The 22,182-nt window shown below is 37.8% G+C and overlaps 3 protein-coding genes across 5 annotated transcripts in view; 2 read left to right on the top strand and 1 right to left on the bottom strand.

Moving 5' to 3' along the window:
• The window catches only part of LOC105247995 (filamin-A), a 31,437-nt gene extending 31,105 nt beyond the window's left edge, over positions 1-332 (top strand). For both annotated transcript variants that reach the window (XM_011252495.3, XM_020026477.2), the window contains one exon: positions 153-332. In XM_011252495.3, coding sequence (XP_011250797.1) covers positions 153-221 — 69 coding nt within the window. In that variant the 3' untranslated portion in view covers positions 222-332. The remainder of the gene's footprint in view (positions 1-152) is intronic.
• A 122-nt stretch (positions 333-454) lies between these two features.
• Positions 455-14,178, top strand: LOC105247996 (hairy/enhancer-of-split related with YRPW motif protein). Of its 2 annotated transcripts, none has more exons than XM_025410777.1 (6): positions 455-729; positions 5,138-5,394; positions 5,740-5,872; positions 7,433-9,391; positions 10,052-10,266; positions 12,917-14,178. In XM_025410777.1, the coding sequence occupies exons 4-6, from the start codon at positions 8,790-8,792 to the stop codon at positions 13,312-13,314; spliced, it is 1,215 nt and encodes a 404-aa protein (XP_025266562.1). In that variant the 5' UTR covers positions 455-729; positions 5,138-5,394; positions 5,740-5,872; positions 7,433-8,789; the 3' UTR covers positions 13,315-14,178. The 2 variants fall into 2 exon arrangements, with proteins under 2 accessions (XP_025266562.1, XP_011250799.2); XM_011252497.3 differs by having other exon boundaries at positions 5,736-5,872.
• A 2,519-nt stretch (positions 14,179-16,697) lies between these two features.
• On the bottom strand, positions 16,698-19,282 carry LOC105247997. The gene is made up of 2 exons (XM_011252498.3): positions 19,044-19,282; positions 16,698-18,625 (listed from the first exon to the last, which is right to left on the bottom strand). Exons 1-2 carry the CDS (start codon positions 19,086-19,088, stop codon positions 18,371-18,373), a joined length of 300 nt encoding a protein of 99 aa, XP_011250800.1. The 5' UTR covers positions 19,089-19,282; the 3' UTR covers positions 16,698-18,370.
• Between the last annotated feature and the right edge of the window lie 2,900 nt (positions 19,283-22,182).

Genomic DNA, 22,182 nt, shown 5'->3' with positions numbered 1-22,182 from the left:
TAATATGAAAAAGGAAGCGTTTTCAAGTGTAATTAAAAATTTATATATATATATTGTATAGTAATAAGATAACGCGTAATTTAAATGATAATATTTGATAGATATTATACAATAGTGCATTGAAATAGATGCCATCGATTCATGTATTTTAGGGCGGAGATAATTATTCAACGGGCCATCATACTATCACATCGTGGCGTGGATCGCAAGCTATATTATAGAAACGCCGCGGCTAACAAATATTGTTATTATTTTGTATGAACTAATATATTTGATAATATATATGGTAATTATTGTAACTTATGCAATAAACTCTCAACATTCCATTTAAATATTCACATTTATTCTTTTCAGCTAAAATTTTTTACATCGAGTTACATTTCTATGCAAAAAATTATATATATTTATTTGAAAATATCTTTTTAAAATATTCATATCTTTCTTCGCAAGTTTCACCGATTCTTTTTCTTTTCCAGTTTACCGAGAATCCTGAACATCTCCTTCACATCTACTTTTGCTTCTCTCTCCTTCATCCATCGCCTGATATGCCGTTATTCATCCTGTTTGTCTCTTTTGCATCATTCTACATAATTCGTTTTTACCATCATCAAGCAATCTTCTCGTCGAGCACCATGGCAGTTCGATCCCGCTTAAACTTGAAGAACAATTTCTTCTGCAATTTAAACACCTTGACATTCCCTTTGATATACGTATGGAATTCTTGTTGCAGTGAGTAATTATAATTTTCTATTATGCATCTATTATTTTCGGAAATATAATGAATATTTTTTTACACAGAATTAAATATTGATAAATATTGATTTTTTATATCTATTTTTCTTGAAAATAATTTTTGCTATAAGGATGTTTTTATGCAAATTATATTAATGAGAAAAAATCAATACTTATATTTACAAATAGTTTTGCTTTGAAGCGCGAAATTTATTGGTATTAATTCACGTTACTCCTTGTCGGGATATATTTTCCTATAACGCGTTTGCTTACCGGCAGAATCTCGTTCAAATTCGGACATTTTCTACGGGATGTTATCCTCGGAGAAAAAGAAGAACAGAGAATTATATATATTTTTTATTTATCTTATATATAAATAATATTAATTTCAATAATTCAACTTCATTTAATTGTCGAGTTTTCCTGATCAATATATCAATAATTTATATTAAGAAAATAATCTCTCTTTTCTTTTTTATCCACCTTCAGTCCAATAATTTGCAAGTATATACACACGTTTAAAAATCGATTGTTATTTGTCGTTCGACCTACGCAATAGCACGCTTCGCGTACTCAAACTTCCATATAAAACCGTAACCGCAGGCTTCTACTACAATGTAATGTGGCATAGCATGTGTGTCATTTCAATCAGTTAGGAAATTGCACCGATGTAACGAGCTAGCATGGGCCCTTTAGAGTCGAACAATGTGACGCGGCGATTGGAAAGTCATCGATCATATATCTTAATTCGCGCGTTGCGGCGTGATATTGTAAAATTTGAGACGGTGATCGATCGTTCTTTCGAATTCCCGAGAGATGACACGATGGCTGGTTGATTATCGACAGCTTTGCCTTATGTCTTTCATCTTATATATGTATTTACATGAGATAAATTTATAGTATATTTTATTTAAAAAATATTAGACATATTTTTGGAATTTTTAACTAAATGGAAGTATTTATTTAGTTGTTCATTTTTATCTTTAGAGTAAAAAAATAATTATATAATATACATGAATTTGAATATTATATGTTTCATTATATATATCATTATGCAAATATGTACAGTTATTTCTGACTTTTCAATGAAATTTTTGTATTATAATCAATAAGATATAAGACAAAACAACAAAGTATTTTACCAAAGTTCAGTAAAATATTGACCTTCTTGAAATCTTGTGTCACTGTAGTAGTCAGTGACATTTTCATAGAGTCAGTTTAATAAAGACATACATTACTATAATAAAAAAGAAAAGAATAAAAATCCTATAAGTATTATAAAATATAGTTTTCCGATAATATCCCACATAGCATGCATATTCAAAAGATGTCCAGAAGGTATCCAGAAGATATCTTTGGGCGATTAGACATCTTCAGGATGTTCTGTCTTTTGGACATCTCTCGGGATTCGAAAGAACAAGGATGCTATATGGGATATCACGTACGCACACAAAATAGAGAATAAATTTTGTTATAATTATAATAAACAAATTCTTTTTAATATTATACATATAACAAATATCTTTTGTACTCAGGTTACATAAATAATATTAAATTAATTAAATAGATTACGTTTTAATAATAATAGCAAATAATAAAATATTAGACAACAGACAGAAAGAATTTCTCTCTCTCTTCTATTTATTTATATTTATTTTAACTTGAATCGAGGGATTAGAATACTCTTGTGAATCTTTCATATGTTATACGTCCGATTGGCGAGGTTTTATTGTATATATAATGCGTTTGAAAAGAAATCTGGGGAAGTTCACCGCTTAATGAATCGCTCGTGTCCGGTTCGCGCATTGCGGTTTCGGTCTGTCAAGTTTTTCAGTCTGACAGCTGTCATCTTTTAAAATCGTGGTTGAAAAAATTGTTTAATATACGAGCGTACACATAACGTGCGACGCACTTGTCCGCAATTGAACCGCCCTGGAGCGCGGCGAATCGCCATGACGATTGGGGGCGACTTTTAAATGGGGATGTAATTTTAGGGTGTGCGAATTCCCGATGCGCGTATTTAAATTCAATCCGCTTGAAAGAGAGTTGCGTTATTTTTCCCCAAATACGGTTTTTTCTCTTTTTTTCGATTAAAATCGTTCTTCTTACGATGGGAATTCGAAAAGTGCAGCAAATGGACCGTGAATCGCTCGATATTTTTTTTGCTGTCTCGTTCTAAAACAAAAACACACGCAATAAATACTCTCGTGTATTTCTAAATAGTAACAGAAAATATGCAATCTAAAAATATGGAATTTATTTTTAGATTGACTTTATTATTTATGGAGAAACTTTTTAATTTATATTTTTTTACTTTAATTATTCTAGAACATTAAATACCCAGAAACGTTTAAGGAGAATACCTTGATTTGGAAATCCCAAAATCAAATGTAGTAATCGAATCCAATTAAGTCAATGTAATGTTGTTAAGTACGAATGTAACTTATTAGTGGCGGATCAATCTTTCAAAGGGCGCAAGGGACACAGATGGTGTTAGAAAGCATGATTCGGTGAAATCAGGAAAATCCCACCACCCTACGTGTAATCTTAATTGAGAAACAAAGATGTCTTTCACTCATATTGTACAATCTTATTTTATAAGCGTGCCGATTTAACAGGAAATTAATCGAGATAAAGACTTCAACAATTGAAAAGAACTGATTGTTACAATCACGAGAAATATCTGCCTAAAATTTAATATATAATAAAAAGATTTATATTAGAATTATATAAAACAAGCAAGAGAGTAGCCTAGAAAACTGTGTAAACAATAATGTATAAAATTCGTAAAATATTATAAACATGAAATGTTTTCTACGACAATCCAAATTCGGGTTCTACCGACTTTATGACGACATTGCATACACGATGCACACGCAGCATCCATCCAGTCATCGCGGCAGATTTACGAGGACAAACACAGAAGGACAACGCGGTTAATGTACAACACGTCATAATCGATACATTATTCGGACCGTCATCGTCGTAACATGATCGGCGATAAATTCATATTTCCGATCGGCCGTGTCACGATCGCGACGCCGGTCAACAAATCGTAAAACGAAAAGTCGGTCCACTCTGGTCGGCTGCGTGTGCGTGCCAAACGTGTCTAACAATGTCCGCCAATTATCGGACGATTGTCGTCGCCAACTGTCGATGGTGCTGGTCAAGTTGCCGGTTGATCGGGGGGGAGTGAGTGACCACTATCGTTAACTTTTGTCGGCCAGGAAACGGTCGTTCATCCGACGTGCTTCGTTTACGCGAAATGCAAGTTGCGACACGCAATAGTTACAAACCACCATTAAAGCGGATATCGTGGCTATGCTCAACATAAGGAGGAACATGTGTGTATTTAATCAATTGCGATATGTATTTCTTTATGATATTTTGAGAGAGAAAATATGTTTCGAGAATAGAACTTTCTCCATACAAGAAATTTCTTCCTCGGAAAATGTAGCAAAAGCTACATTTGAAGAATGTTTATATCGATAATATTATAATATCAATCATATTTTACATCAAGAAATGTCACTTCTAAAAAAGTCTTAAATAATAATCATTGTAAATCTCTTTTATTTTTCTCTTCATTATTATATAAAAAAATGCCTGAATTTAATTACAAACAAAATTTTAGAGAAATTAATAGAGTAAAAAATAAAAATAATTTCCTTCTATTATTCTAGATAAAAAAAGGACGGAAATGAAAAAAGACTTCGGGCGATGTGCTACGAGGATTCTGATATTGTTGCAATCATGATCGACTATGGTCCGGCAAATGTATCGCGATAGACCATCCTCCTCTCCCTCGCTTTATCAATCGTGTTTCGTGTTTTTCTAAGAATACATTCAGTTCGGACTGATACGCGAACCACGAATACGTAATTTTATGCGTGTTTGCTTTACGCATGGGGATACGCTCGTGTGTGCCTATATGACGCCGGTATCCTTATCCCTCCCGCTCGCGTTGTTTGTCCAGAAGATGGACTGACCAGCGGCTAAATCCACTCGACATCAGCGCGTATATATATGCATGATTGAAACGAAATTATGAATAAATATTTGCCGATAGAAGGTACCGGGCTTTCCGCGTCGAAAACGACAGATATGGGCGATTCCCCGGAATTGCGAAATGCAAAAATTAAGAAGAGAAGGGAGAGAGAGTATTATTATATTTTTTTATTTACTTAATGTATAAAAATACACATAGCATCTCTGAATTTATTCAACGTATAGCATATTCTTTCTGTCTGCAAAGATTTAGGTAAAGAAAAAACTGATATATTTTGTCAAACTTCTAAATTTTTAATAATGTCAGATATATTATATTTTTTTATATATTTTTACATATTTTTTACATATTTTACATATTTTTAATAATGTCAGATATATTATATTTTTTTAACAGAAGTAAGATGATGCAAGTAAGATGATTTGGACGGCAGAAAAAAGTACACGCACACGTGGATATTAATGAACATCGATATTGGAACACCGTGTCGTCAGTTTCGAAGTGATGCAGATATGCACTTATTGACACACATGCGTGTATATACGTATATGCAAACGCCTCGATTTGCGCCACGTGTCTTCACGTGCAGAAGTCGCGTGCGGACCGGAAGCCGGATACTTTGGCCTTACTCACGGCCCGTAATACGGAATGATGTAAGTCATTGATATCGTAACCTGCACAATGCTTAATGGCCCGGTGACTCAGACATCGTCCCTTCTTTTCTTTCGGGCCTTTTTTTAAATATTGACGAATGTTGCGTAGCGCTTGGCATATCGATTTATTACGCGTTTGGCTGACAATAAGCGTAATCGATTTACCCGCAATGCAGAAAATACGCTCGGAATAATTTATATAAAACAACGAAATAATTAAATATAAATCATAGATATAAAACTGCATACGAGTTATATCGATTAGTCAAATACGAATGTTTTAGTCGAAAGATATATTTTAATTTATAAAGAGTGATTCAAAGGAGCATGATTTCTTTCAGACAGAATCCCGATTGTTTGGATTTACATCATCCCTTTACATAAAATTCCGGCCCGAAGAGCGCACATTCACGCGATACCTATGGGAACCGGGCACCCTCCTGTGCGTCTATCCGGGAGGCATCAAAAGGCACGCAAGGTCCGCGGGAAGATATTACATAATGCGGAGTAAGGACTATCCGTGGGGTGGGCTCTCGTGAATTCGAGCAACGAAGAATAGCCGATCGGCGGCGCGAGGTGCAAAAAACAGGCACGCGATCCACTCTATGCCTTTCCCTCTCTCTCTCTTTCTTTCTCTCTGCTCGCGCCCTTGATCGCGTGATGACGTGTGCTGGACGTGTGTGCACGCGACGCGATACACGTTTCGCGATACCCGCTGCGATCGTCGTCGTGCCGTTTTCATCGCCTGCCGCGCATGCAATCGCCTCTTAATATGCCAGGAAAATAAGCCAATCTCTTCATCTCTTCCTCGTACAAAACATAGCGTTCGAGCTCTCATGTACGTTCACTTCTATTTACGATATCCAAGTTTTTCTTAGGAAACAGGCTTTAGCTCGCGTGTATGATCTAGCGAAATACCTTTGCAAGATCCCCGAAATTGTTTTCGTAACTTGTGTTCCATCAGATGTTTTACACAAATGAAAATGTTATTTATAGCATACATTATTCTGTTCTACAAAACTGCAAAGACTTTGTGCATCTTTGCAAGACTGAAAAACTTCTTGAACCATTTTTATGAAAGAAAAAACGAACTAATTTTTAATAAAATAAAAATATAAATGAGGCATCTATTGATTCCCTTTAAAGGGAGAAAAAATTTGCATAAATATTAATTTATGCTTACTATTAATCTATAATATTAATTTACGCTTACTATTAATCTATAATTTTTTACAATGTTGTATTTTAGACTTTACATCTTTTGGACAATTTCATTTTCACAGAATAACTTTTTCAATTTATTTGCCGCCGACTTTATGTCACATAATCGGGACTTATCTCCGCTGAAAAGTTAATGATACGATTAGTCAGCTCCGTTCCCAGGCATCGATAATCATGCGAGCGCGTGCTGCATACGATTCCTGTGTGAACTTTATCGTGATCGCATCCCCTCTCCCTTCGAATGTACCCCAAACGGCCCTTTCCGACACGCGTGAACGTCTCCGAGGTACGAGTGTGCGAAGGCGGAGGGGGTGGTTCTCACAAGGGTGGTACTAGAGTGATTTCATGGTGGCGCGCGTATCACTTTGAGAGATTGGAGAATAGGGAGAGAAACTAATTGTCTTACCAGTTTTCTCAATTTTATTAGTCATTCTCGAGTAAATGAATAAAGATGAACTCTCCCTTCCTTCACTTGCGCATTTGAAATTGTGGAATTTGAAAAAAATTAAATATCTCGATGTTGAGAGATAAAATCTCAGTTTTATAAATTCGAAATTTTATAAATTCGGAAATAATTTTATTAAATATAATCATTAATTATAATATTAAATTTGCATTAATAAGTATAAATAAATAACAAAAATATAAATATAAGTGGTAAATATAAAAGTATTAGTAAAATTATAAGTATAAGGTGTAAATATAAATTTACAAGAAAATGAAATGAAGCTGTGAAATTAGAGGCATACGCTTTATATATAATTTTTTAAACATATGGTAAAAATTTATATTAATATATAATATTCTATTGTGATAGGAACGATAACATCGCACAAACAGCAAGAATTCACACGGGAATGGAAAAGAGCAGTTTCCGGCTCCTTTCTTCTCTTATATCCGCTTGAGCCTGAGCGACGAGAAGATCGCTTCCTCCACCTCTCGGTCTCCTTGACCGAGTGCAACGCAGAATCCGGCCGGCGGTCGCACAATCAAGGGCCCACGCTCGCACACACGCTCGCGCACACGAGTCGCCGCGGACGTTCCCACGAAAGTCGCCCCTCCCGATTTTCGTTCCCCCTTCGACGACGATGTACGTACCCTCTCGCTCCCTCCCGAGCGCCGGGGTTTCGCTCTTCACCTCGACGAGCCGCACGGGGCCCCTCCGGTGCCCCACTCCATCCCGAGGGCGCACACCTCCGATCATCCCCACCAGGATCGCGGGATACACCACGCGGTCGTGTGTCGTCCCTGCGTCCTCCCGCACACGACATACGTCCGCCGCCACGCGACCAGTGCACACGCACATCCTGCAGCAACTGCAGCAGCCGAGAGTGCGTCCAGCGCGCGACTTCTTCTTCCACGCACGCGACCGCGAGCGACGTCGCGGGTAGCCGCGGCACGTGAGCGCCGATAAACTCTACCGCCGTCGCGAAACAAGTGCCAGGACCGATTGCTCCTTTCGCGGTCATCACTTCAGCCCTGACCTTCCTCAAGATCTCGCGAAACAGTCGTCGACACTCGAACGCAACACTCGAATTTTCAAGATTCGTCAAGAAATTATCTGGAGAATTTGACGACAACGATATAGCAACATAATCTTCCCCAGGATTCACGAGTTTAATGAAAATTAGATCCTTAAGGAAATTACCTCTTCAACAGTGAAAATTCTTCGATTCTCTTCAGGTTTTCCAGAGGAGATTTTGCAAATATGGTCATCCATTTTTCAAATAGATGTTGAAAGCTATGCGATTTTTTAATGAGTGAAAAAATTGTGTTTGATTTCATCTCGATTAATACTGCGGATTTGTTCAAATATAAACAGTGTCTGTATGACCTATTTTATTGTGATCAAAGAGTTCAGCCGGATAAAATTCGAATAAATCATCACATTTTTCTCTCTTGAGAAATTATAAATCAGATATAATTTCCATCTAGTAATAACATCTATCGTCACCTGGATCATCTGATTGGCTCCCTGCCTTTATCAAGTTGTCGATGCTTATCAGAGACCATTAATTCATTCTCCGTCGTGTCGACCGCAATAACATCTCGCATCGTCATGGAATCGAACGCTCCCAGCATCAGACGGTAACGCGATCGATTTGAGTATTTCTTTGACTCGCAAGAAGTTTACGCCGTCTTATCCCCTCCGTCCGATCCTCTCACGGAGCAACATGTGGCGAGTGGTAGTCGCACGTTCCGATGACAACAGCACCCTGCTCTCCTCCGAAATCACTTCCGGCGCAGTCGCACCAGGTCACCTGTCAACGCTACCGGCGCCGCCGTCGGGTCATCATTGGGGTTACCCACCGCCGCCCCATCATCCACCGTATCAGCCGCCGCAGCATCCGGATATGCGTCATCATCACGATATGCGGCCGCCTGGACCTCACGAGCTGCGACACGCTACCGCGGTACCAGGTGATCTTAGGAACCAGGAGTTGCGGCATGAGATGCAGCGGCCGGATCTTCGACATCCGGAGATACAGAGGCATCAGGAGTTATCCAGGCATGACATCGCCAGGCATCAGGACGTTCGACATCAAGATATGCCAGGCATGCGATCTGATATGTCAGAGATGCGGTCTAATCATGAATTTTTGGAATTGAAGATCGATACGGAATTAAGAAGTCAGGACAGTAGCCAGCAACAGCAACAACAGCAGCAGCAACAGCAACCACAACAAAATCAAGGACATCAACAGAGAAATCTGAAGAGGACCATGAGCGATTCTGACTGCGACGATGTGTTTTCGGAGGAGAGCGGCAAAGAACCGTATGTATATATTTTTTTTTATTCTTTCAATATCTCGTGTATCAATATTCTTGCGACATCTCGTGTTGTCTAATACAGAAAAAAATCCATGCGATTATTACATTAAAGTTAATAATTATCAAATCATCAATAATTAATAATCTCAATAATTATTAAATAATAATTTAAATCATCCTATAATTTGCAAAAATTTAGTTTCTTAAAGAAAAAGTTCCTAATTTATAGAACATCGAGCAAGAATTCCTGTATTGTTCCAAAAATCAGGGAAATGAGATAATTAAGATCTCTTCACTTTAAAATGAAACGTGAAAGTTTTTATTAAAATAATCTTTTGTTCTTTAGAAATTTTATCGGTCGGGCTTCTTGATGTGGCATATGTCTCTTTGTTTCGACGACAAAATCATAATTAAAACAGCATTGTTTCAGTCCAGTCGAAATTAATTAAATGAGTTGTCGCAAGACGAATTGACAATATGTAATTAAAACAGTTTTCTCTCTCTCTCTCTTTCTCCTCCTCCCCCCCCCCTCTCTCTTCTGCTCATAATATTCTGATTATAACGGTTTATCATAAAGGACAAAGAAACCATCGAGTGTCTTAACCCGTCCTCAAATCTCATGTTGCATTTATGTCTCAACCCTTGCTCAAAATTTCCATCGCAGATGCAACTCGCCCGGAGGAGACTCCTGCCAGCACGCATCGCGGAAACGCAGGAGGGGGATGATCGAGAAGAAGCGTCGCGACAGAATCAATGCGTCCCTCGGTGAGCTGAGAAGATTAGTACCAGCGGCCGCTAGGGATCCTCACAGCGGAAAGCTAGAAAAAGCGGAAATCTTGCAGCTTACTGTCGAACATTTGCGCACGCTACGCAATAAGGGTGAGTTTCATATTCTTCTTTATCTTTTTTAAAAAACCCTCTGCTCCTAAAGAAATAAAGTTATTTCTTTAAATTAAATTGTTTTGTAAATATAGCAATTCAATTACGGTACATTATTTTTATTTCTTTAGGATGCCAACAAATTATTTATGTTAATAACGATTTAATTTATTTAATTTAACTTAATTTATTATAAGAAAGCTTTTAACTATGGAAAGAAATTAATTTTAATTAGTGTACGTTGTGTTATCATAAAACGATGTTGAGCGATCGCTTGAGACCACTTAACATTTACCGCTTCGCATGCGAGAACGGAAATGACGTAACGGAAGTGCAGATCGAAAGATGTAACGGTGTCGAGTAATAAGATCCCCGAATCCGGAAGAAACGCCTTTTCCTGTTGTGAATGCGTAGCGGAACTCGAAGACGATGCTCCGAGGTTAACGAGACACCCTTTCCAGTTCGAGATTTCTCGGGCCCGGTATTAATAATCTCTCGACTGCCAATTTGATTTTTACGCCATTATTACGTTTCTCTGTTAGCCGGCCTTTTTTTCCTACCGGAAGACACCTGTTGACCGTAAGGGCGAACAGAGAGAACACTAACTGTAACTGCGTAACCGAATGCCCATCTGTCGTTGCTGCGTTTCCTTATTACGTAGATCCCAGAAAGATTAACGTAGATTCGTAAACGAGATCTTTGTATCAATATAATAATATCTGAAATGCATGCGGATATCCTCTAATTAAAAAAAATATTCTCTTATTATTTCAGCATTCTTTATACAAGTGATAAATATATCATTTCGTCGTCGGTAGCTATACTCGTTATAAGAATAACAGAAAAACCAATCAATTTGATCAATTCGCAAATATTGATTGAAGTAGGATATTAAAGATTCCAAATGTCAGATACAATTCTCTCAACAATATTGATAACGTTATTGCGAACGATTTACAAGAAATATTTCCGAGAAAGAGGCAGAGAAGAGCGTAGAGAAAATCACGAGACAAGGTGTAGTAGCATATGGTTTCCCGTGAAGGCCGCCGTACAAACGGGATCCGCACACGTGAGCAGGTGCTGGACCGGGCGCGGAGATCCTGTGGGAAGCACAGGAAGTCAACGACTCTCTGGAAGTGGTGTTCCCACGATTGGTGGCGGCGGGCCCGGGGGTGAGGTGTCCCGCGTGTCGCACCCCTCGCGAGGGAGGCGCTCGACGGATCGGCCTGGGGCAGATGTCGAACCCTGTGGGAAACCAGCTAGAGAGCCGCATATAAGCTTGCACGGACACGCACCACCACACGTGCGTCCACGATCGTGTGCGCGGGCTCTCTATTTGTAAATGCGTGCACGTCGCGAAGGGCGCGACTGGCCTGTGCCTCTCTTTCTCTTTCTTTTTCTTCCTTTCTTTCACTCTTCTCTCTTCTAAAAGCGAGCGATTAAATTTAATATTGCGATATTTCAAGACTGGCTAGAGATATACTCTAATATTGAAGAATTCGATAATGACATTTGTTGTTTTAATATTGATGTTTGTCGATTAAAGATCAATATTTATCGGACAATATTTCGTTGTCATTTTATTAATAGATTGCAAAGAAAATATTCACATACACTTTGAATGGTTTGACATTTTGTTTATCTTTCGCTTAATTTGTTATTATTAATTTTTAAATGTAAGTAAAGAGAAATTCCAGTAGATTCCTTTTTTATAAATTCCTTTTTCTCCCCCCCAAAGTTTCGAAACCACTTATCGAAGGCTTCAACAATAATCGATCGCACGTGATTTAATGCATACGTAGTAGTCTACATACGCGATAGACTTTTCCAAGTGATGTTTGTATAGAGCGGGGGGTCTGAGAACTTGCATAATAACGTGGGATACTCTACTCGTTCATTTGGTGCGTATGTATCTCGCGTACGAGACGCCTGGTTGGTCTATGGGGGTCTAAATGGTTCCCACGCTACCTGTCCCATTCCACAATGAATCGCCTGCTACTAAAGCCAAGGCGCCCATCTCGCCTCGATGCACGTATGTCAGGCATTGTTACGCCGCAAAAACCAAAAGTGCACAAAAGATCTCGGCCCGCAGATGCATTTCTTAATCTGCGAGTCGTCCGGAGACAATCGCGGGAAAAATCCCGGGAAAAACTGCGATATCATCTTTCGATACCTGCTTCTTTTCAAAGCGCGAAATCTTTGTCGCGAGAAGTAATATTTTCCTATCGAAACATTACGTCTTAAATGATTACATTATAGAGGAGGAATGTTTAATAATCATATCAAAAAAATTTTGATATAGTCATTATAGAAATTCAAAGTTAAATTGAAATTTCAACGATTGAAAAACATTGTCTTTTCTTGTCTATCCAAGACATTTAATAACTTTAAAGAGAGAAATTCTAATTTATTTATAATTTGAAATTAGATAAAAATTTTCACCTCGATTAAAATTTCTTTCAATTGTTTAGATGTCAAAATTTTATTAAATATCTATATTCATCAAAATTCCTTTCTTAAATGTATTTTAAAAACTTGATATGATATTTATCATTTGTTATTATATAACATTAATTCTTAAATTATATTACGTTATTATTATATATCATACATTAATAACAATAGACCGCTATGTAAATTATGATTACAGGACCGGAAGGCTATGACAGCACAAAACTAGCCATGGATTATCACGCGGTAGGTTGGGGTGAGTGCGCTGCTGAAGTGGGTCGGTACTTGGTGACCATGGAGGGCCTGGACGAGAGAGATCCGCTTCGGCTACGACTGCTGTCGCATCTGCAGAGCTTCCACCGGGAACATCCACCGTCGGCCGTGCCCTCGGCGGTACCTGCGGCGTCTACGACGTTGACCTCCACCTCCACTGCCAGTAGCTACGAGCCCCCGGCGAGCACGGTCTCCGCCGGGATGCCGCCCGGTCCAGGGACTATGCCGCCGCTTCTGGGCGGCTGGGGCCAGTACCCGGGTCAGTATCCCCAGCAGCAGCACGGGAAACCCTATCGACCCTGGGGCGCGGAATTGGCCTACTGACCTTGAGCCCTCGATGCACAATCGACGGCCACGATCGCGGTCGTTTGGTGCAAAAGCCGACAATAAGAACACTAATGAGATTGTAGAATTTACTTTCTTCTTGCAGTACAAGGAAAACGATGACGTAATGCGTCATTGGATTTTATGTTACAAGTATTTTTGTCAATATTTTTTCTGTCCAACGAGGAGAACATAAGGGCCCTCTTTTACTAATCGAATCAGCCAATCTATTCGTAAAACAATTTAAGCAATAGCATATATTTCGCGCTCATTCGTTTTGAAGTATTTTTTGTTGATACTAAAATAAACAATTTATAAGATTTATGAGTAGCGCATATCGTGTTTAATATAATTATTCGCGAAATGAGTCAATATGAGCAGCGAGAATTTCGTGTATATACATATTATATATTTTTTGTACAATATTTTATACTTTATTAACATATCTCAGGAATATTCAACGACCAAAACTATATCGATGCATTTCCAATGAGTGAGACAATGATAGTCATATATGAATACCTAAACTAAAAAAGATATTTATTGATAGTGAAAATTTGTACATAGATTGTATATACACACGCTTAAATGTAAATAATAAGACATATTTGTAATTTTGTCTCGTAATCGATTACCGGTTTGCGTATTGGCTTTGTATAATTGCCTCATTCGTTTCCGAATGATAAACGATTGCGCGAGCGTGTAAAGTCCAGCGTGAATAAAAAGAAAGAAGACAAAGACAAGAAGAGAGGGTGAGAGGAGATTATCGTACGCATACCGGAACGTGCCATTTATGCATTTTGATGTTTACGTGTGAGAGGTCCAAGTATTTTTGCAATACGATTTTGTAATAAAACGATAACACACGAGGATACAAATAGAATCTTGTCGCATGTGATTCCTCCCCTTTGCACTTTCCTTCAAGAGAATCCAATCGATAATACATTTCCGAGATACATGGCCATTAATCGGCATTCACGCGAATCGTACGAAACTGAAGCATCAGATACGAATGTCCTACATTCTCTTGTGAGATAGTTGCTAGGAATGTATAAATCGAGATACGTAAGTACTAATCGGTCTTTTACGAATTTAGATACTTTTGACATATCAAAATATTATCAATGTTTGCACGACCCTGTAACGCACAACTATCTATTATGAAATTATTTACGCTCGAAATATTCTTCTGATCAGTCCATTGTCGCTTATTATGTAACGAAACAAATATGAATTATTTCTCTTCGATCCGAAAAAAATTCAAGTTTAATGGAGCGTTGATTTTTGATATTCAAATATACTATCATTGAAAATTGTACGCGTTTCCGAAACATTTAGCAATCTTCAAAGGAATCTCATCACTTTTTAATTATATAAAAAAAATCTTTGGTCTCTATAACTTTTTTTACTATAATAGCTACCAGGAAATAATTCTAAACGTTGCAGATATTTGTCGATAGTGAAACGTTGACGGTCAAACACCTCGTTGTATATTACTTCTTTTGTGCGGATTTCACGCACCCGGAGGCTTTCAAGAGAGAACCGACACAAATTTGCGGACGAGAGAGTTTACGGCAATCGGGGAGGAGGACGCGCATCGTTTTTCTTCCTTTCTCATGCAAAATCCCCTTCGCAGACGCGGAATATTCCCGACGAAGAACAATGAGACTTACGACCCTCCCGCTCGCGTTACGTTCACAACCAGTTTTGCGAATCATTACTTTTACAGCACACACGTTTACTTATTCTTTCCTTTTTTTTTTAACGAACTGCGGTCAACGATTAGTCGCGACTATTTATGCTCGCGCAACGTTCGACAAAACCTAATTTTCGGGGAATTACTGATATTGCGTGGGCACGTGCGGCTATTGTTCACGCGTGCTCGTTACGCACGATTTTTTCTATGGTCGCACGCGCGCATAATTGCGAAACGCATTCACGTAACGCGTTCAGCGAGCTCTTGTCAAAATTTGACATTTCCCATCAAATTAACGGTAGAAGACTTTTTTCTGTGTTAGCAGTAATAGAGTTTGTTTAATCGTCAGAACCACATAAATTAATATTTTAGAATAAAGCTTAATTAAAATATAAATGCAACTGAAGAATCAATTAAAATAAATATTTTATTTAGAAATAATTAAATTTTATGTCATGTAGATTTTTTAAAGGATCAATTGCTTGATTATATTCGTTTTTAAAGATTAATTTATAATGAAAATTTAGAATTGCTTTAAACGTGGAAACGATATTTGTGTAACGATATTTTTGAAAATTAAAATATTATTTTTTAATTGTTACTTTTCAATTGTTACTTTTCGCTTAAAAATATATTCAATGTAAAGTTTCGTATTTTAAACGGATAGCGTTCAATAATTTCTTTGCTTGAAGATTAACTGACTGTGAGACTATTCTATTGGAATGATTGCTCGTATGATTCAATCAATTAAAGTTTATTATAATTAATTTTTTTAGATTAATATTGAAATGTCATGAATAAAAAACTTTCTATTATCCCTTATTTTTAACACGCTAGACTATTTCGAAATTAATACTGGCTTAAAAGATGTACAAAAAATGTTAAAGTTCCAAATTGCAATTGCACACATTAGAATCTAATTTTAAATGAATATTAAAAAATAAAGCAACGTGAGAGGATAAAATTGAAGGTTTTCTCTTGAAAATCACTATTAAGTTTCCTATTCTCTCTATAGATCGTTAATACAGATATTCGCGAAAGTAGGACGCCAAATAAAATAAAACGACTCGAAATTACAGAGATGACTATAGCCTTATTCACTTGTCGCAAAAGGAAGCATTATAGCCAACCCTTATGACACGTAACTCCAGAATGATCGTTACACGGCAACGAGAAAATCGCGCGCGGATCGATATCCATTACCAATTCAAACGAAGGTCCCGCGTATGAGGTTGTCTTGGTATGTGACACCGGTACATATTATACTGCATATTATGCTGCATACGGCGCATATATGTATGTGGCACACATGTCACACGATCAATGAAACCGCGATGACAGGGGTCACGGGAACACAACGTCGGGGATCGTCAATAAAACCATTTTATTCATGACACTCACATATCCATTACAAAGTCACAGCCTTATCGGAAATGCTCTTACGATAAAGTATATCAACACGCATTGCGTACACTTACGTACACATCCATATACAACATATATATAGATTCTGTTTCTTTTATTTTATATATATATATACATATAAATTCTGCATCTATACATATATAAGATATAAGTCGTTAAAGCTCTTCTCTCTTCTTATATGCTCCTCTCTTACAAATCGACCCGTAGGAAGAAAAATTGCGATTACATCACTTCAGTGAGGATTGACTTTGCGTTTTGAGCGAAGGTGCCGGAAATAAATCGGAAATAAAAAACCTCGGTTCGGGTGACCAGGCCGGTGCGATTTATTGCATTATAAAGGTCCTCGATACCCAATAACTCGAATTTGTCGAAAAGGATTGAAACGAAATCGTAGAAAATTCGTTCGCTTAAGTACAATATTTTTTTTTAAGTATTATTTGTCTCGAAATATACGATACTTTTATTCCGAGGAATAAAAATATGAGTTTACTTGTATCAAGGATCGATTGTATCGGCTAACTAATCTAACAGGCACACCATAAACGCGAGAAATATTGGACACTTAGGACGATCAACGTGACGACGACATCGAGTTACAAAGTCCCTTTCATTGATAAATAGCGGAGGAAATTAGAGTGTCCTACGTGAGATTGATTAATTAAATTTTACGCTTTGATTTGTCAATATTCGAAAGCTGCCCCAAAAAGACGTATGCGAGTGTATAATTCAAATAGAAAAGTAAACAATTTAATCTTCTTTATTATTATAATTTATAATTATTACTTTAATTATATTAAAAAATTTAATTTTCTATAAAATCTCTTTTATTATAATCTTCAATGAATTATTTGGAGAAGCTCCGTCATGTAAACGTGCAGCTTTGGCGTAGCTTTTGAGCGTCTCGCGCGAAAATAAATTATTGATTACTTGAAATAGTGCACGATATCGAAAAAAATTGTATCTTGCAAAAGAATCATTATGCGAGTTAAACTCGATGTGATAAAATTACATGATAGGTGGAAAAAAGTTGTATTATATTTCGAATGTCATTCTTCCGTGAATGATAACACGCTAGGCGATATATATTTTTTTGTACTACGTCACATATTGCTATTATCTATATTGAAAGAGATGATGACGCGCGAAGAGAAGAAATGTCGCGCTTTTTTCTTTTATTGTACGACAAAATGTGGGGAAAAAATTGTCATCGAACTGAATAGATTAAGTCAACAATCAATTTAATTTTGAACGTATAATCGCGTTTGCGTAATCATTATTAAATTATTGTAATTATAACGCGACGAACATATATGGTAATAAATATGTAATATATATCTATCATTATCATTGTTGAAATTACGTAACTAAATGAGATCAAAATAAGTGCAAACGTCAAAACGCAAACTATAAAATAAATCGATAAATCTAGATTGGAAGACTAATTGTGTGGAAATAAAGCATCGCTTCTTTCCACATTCTTATCTCACGATAATGCACTGAAAAATCGTATGATACGATAATTATAATAATTTAAAGTTTATAAAACTTCTCTCTCTCTCTCTCTCTCTCTCTCTCTCTCTCTCTCTCTTTTTCATTCTCTCTCATTCGATGATACGATATATTTCAAAAAATAAAAGAGAGCGAAAGCGCTCCCTGTGCGTGGAACGGATTACGGAGGGGATCGTGATTAACCCTTAACCGATTATACATTTTCGACGAGCATTCTCTTTGGTGTCGTTATTGCATTGCGATTGCATTAACAGAAATACTGTCAAGAAATAAAAAACATACTCGTATACTTACCGGTTAAGGGTTAAATATCATTAAGAATCGTACGCCTGCGATTCTTTGCCACCCTTTTGGACGGCTAGACTGCCGACGAATTTGAATAGCGATAAATGAACGAGCGATACATGTCGCTTATGGATGCGGATGTTAGATTATCATCTCGTTTTCTCTATTCTCGTTCTTCTGGTTCTCTTCGTATTCGTCGCAACAGCAACAACTCGACGTGCAGTCGTCCTGGTTCTCGGCAACGTACGTCATGTACGTGTCGATGCTTTTGGTGTCTAAGGATGGCAGAGACCACGAAAGCGAGGTCGTTTCGAGGTCCGGAATGGCCGTATGCCAGGAGCTGGGATTGCGCGACCTTTTGGCCTTACGACTCTTAGTGGACAGCTTTTTGATTGCCTGTAAAAAAAAACATCGCTCTTAAATAACAAGGGAAGAAAAAACAGAACTCTCTCTCTCGCGGAGAGAGATCGACGGGAGTTCTTATTGTAATTACACGACTGGATTATCTCAGAATCGGACACAACGACAGGTATCTATAAACATCGATCCGCAATAATTAGCGCAAAAGTTTTACGTCTAACAATAAATGGAACATGTGAAGGAAACCGTGCGAGTTAATCACACGTTGTCGAAATTCATCTTAGTAAACGTTGCGCGAGCCCTTTAATTATCGAGCAATATGCGAAACCGGTCAGTGTCCAGGTGAAATTAGGTCGCAACATGCGCCCGAAACGTGCGTGCGTGCATGCAACAGTCCAAGGGAGACCCGATCGAGGAGGAGAGGCGATTAATCCGTTGATGGACAACGGCTTACCCGCAGGATCCTGCGGCCGGACTTGCCGAAAAATTTCTTCAGCATCGCGACCGGCTCGGATGTCACCGTCCTTCTCGCCTCTCCCAGCAGGAGAACAGCCTCGCCGATTATTTTCCTCGTCGTCGCGCGCGCGAGTGCGATACACGCGTTCGGGATTGATTTTCGGCCGTAGTTGCGTCTACCCGCCCTTGCACCCTCGTCGTCGGCCCGTGAATCGATGCGCGCGTCACGGCGTCACGCGACGAAATACCGCTCCGGATCGCCGCGTTGCTCTATTTATTACCTCGGCCCCAGCCCCGGACTCCGCACCCGACCCCGCACGATTATCCCCGAGCGCGGAGCTCGCGGGTATCCACCGCATCCCACTCACGGTACGATCTCTCGTGGAAATGCTTTCCTCTTGTGGTCCGCTCGAGGCAATTAACCCTTACGGAGATAGAAAGGTTAATGGGCGACCGGTAATTACGATCGACTTGACGCAATAGTAATTTCCGCGGCGCCGGCACCTCCGACCGGAATCATTTTAATTGATGGAATTAAATACCGCGGACGGAGGAAGATGTCTATGCATATCATTCCACAAATTGCGTACTGCTACAAATTACTTATAACTGAAAATTTTGACAAGAAAACCGTATTGGCCGTTATTTAATTGAATCGAAAAGTTGTGAAATTTTTCGATCACTCAAATTTCAATATTTTATTTTTTTTTAATGAGAAAATTTTGCTACATTTTTTCAAAACTTTCTTCTGACTTTTGGATATAAAATAATTAGTAGAATTTCGATTTTTAAAATTTTAATAGTTCTTAATTTTTTCAAACTCTGAAAATTAAATTGAGAATTTTTTTAAATATTCTAATTTTCTTAAAGATAGAATGGTGTGAATCGTGAAAGATGAATGTATATATCAAATTATAGAGAGAGTATAAAGACATTGTAACACAAATATTCTTTTACTAACTAACTTTTAAAAGAGTTTAACTGTTATTTATTACTAAAAAATTATTAACGTGTATAAAAAAATTATTAACAAATAAAAATTTGTCTGTTTGTTGTCAAAAGTTTTTTTGAATCTAATTAAATAAATATTTATATATATTATATATATAAATATTTATATAATATTTATAAATATTTATTTATCAAGCTTTATTATTAATATATATTCGATAATTTTTATCTGCTCGTAAAAATTATAAAATATTCACAAAGAAAAATTAATATAACTTATTATCTCTAACTGTATTTATTTATCTCTAAGAGACTGCAAGATACACCGATTAATCAATGCTCAATTCAATAAGCAAGGTACGCGTGCGTGCAAATCCATACTACTGCAATATACTATATGGTGGAATATGGAACGAGTGTGTTCAATGGCCCGTGGGGAATAGATGAGGATAAGAACGAATTGGATTATAATCTACAAATGATTGACGAGAATTCATCGAAAGGCACAATCGCCTTGGTTGACAAGACGTTGATATATGATAACTTTATCTTGATTCCGATCGATATTAATTACATTTAAGTTGCATCCGTTATATCTGTACGCATATTATATCTCGATATATGTATGTATATATTATTATTTCGTTTCTCTGTATCTCAAAAAGCATTTATAAACTTTATGGGATTAAGTGATACAGCTCTGTTATTAACTTTCGGATATATTATATTATATTTGATATATTTACCGAATGCAATATATGAAAAAATATTAATGACATGAAATCTGATCAACATACTCCGTCAATATATGTATTATATTATAAACTAATTGCATGTATATCTTATACAATATTTATTACATTACTTGAAAAATAATATAACGTAAGAAACATGAATAACGATGATTATATGAAACGTAAAAAATCTTTTCAACATATAGACACGCATTTATCTAAACAATAGATTATATATCACGAGAACGAGAAGCGAGTACATGAACGAAATTTAATCGGCGCTTCGGGGGTGCATTAAACTAAGGCAACGAGCGAGAAGTCGAGAGCGAGCGCAAGAGTAAATCCCGGTAGCGCTTACGCACTCGCTTCTTTCTCTTTCTCTTTATCTCGCCGCTGCGTGCACACACGTGCGTGTCGTGTGCATGTAACGCGTGTGAGCGCGGCCGTTCTCACGCGGCGGCACGCGTCGCGCCGTGCGTGTCCCCCCTTCCCTCCTCCCCCCCTGACGTGTGCGTACGTCGGGGGGCACGTGCCGCCCCCGGGTGCCCCACGGAAAACTCATAATTGTCATAACATTCGAGCGCACCGTCGACGAAAAGATCGTTCTCCGGAATCGAAATCATAAGTACACTTCGATTCGTTAATCAGACTCGATCCCGTTAATCCCCCCCCAGGCTGGCGTTAATCGTTATCTTCAACTATCGCTAACGTGCGTTCTCGCGAAAATCAATAACGATACAGTTACCGACGAAAAAAAAGATATATTTGTAGAGGCGATAAAATATAGTTTTTTTTTTCGCGAAAGTATGACGTACGAATCTCCCCTTTTGGACTCGATCCGTCAAATGGACTGTGATCGCGATGCAAAGTCCGACAAGACAGCAATCGGGATTTGTCATCGAGACAAATCTGCCATTTGCATGATTCATTGAAACCGTTTTACGATTATTGCAACGCGAGCCGGGCAATCATTTTTTCGCGGACGGGGGGAAACAATCGCCATCGACGACCATCGGGGTATAACGAGCGACGCGTGGCGCGGTCGCGTGGCTACACAAATGCCCGCTCAAACATCGCGGCCCGGCGAAAATAAGTCCCTCCTAATTGAGGCGGCTGTTCCATTATAGAGATTAGAAACTTCAAACCATGCCTGGCGGCCTTCGAGAGCCTCGCGCGATTAATTAATGCAAGATCATGTTACTGTTTCCCATTTCTTTCTGCCCTCTCCCGAACAAACGCACCCTGTACTCTCCGTAAGGATTTGGAAATCCTTCGAGAAAAAAAATAAAATTCATCGTTTTTAAGACACGAAAAAAATCTGAAAGAATCTGGAAAAGAACAAGTTATTTATTAGAAAAAATAAATATGATTAATCTTTTCGCAGAAATGATCTCTCTTTTAATAGGATTCAGTAATAGAAAAATATAATTTTTTAAGTAAATAATGGAACTG

The sequence above is a fragment of the Camponotus floridanus genome, unplaced genomic scaffold (assembly GCF_003227725.1).
Source record: "Camponotus floridanus strain SB8 unplaced genomic scaffold, Cflo_v7.5 scaffold343, whole genome shotgun sequence".
Taxonomy (NCBI): Eukaryota; Metazoa; Arthropoda; class Insecta; order Hymenoptera; family Formicidae; genus Camponotus; species Camponotus floridanus.
The sequence above is the reverse complement of the archived record's forward strand: the minus strand, read 5'-3'. Positions and strand labels throughout refer to the sequence as shown.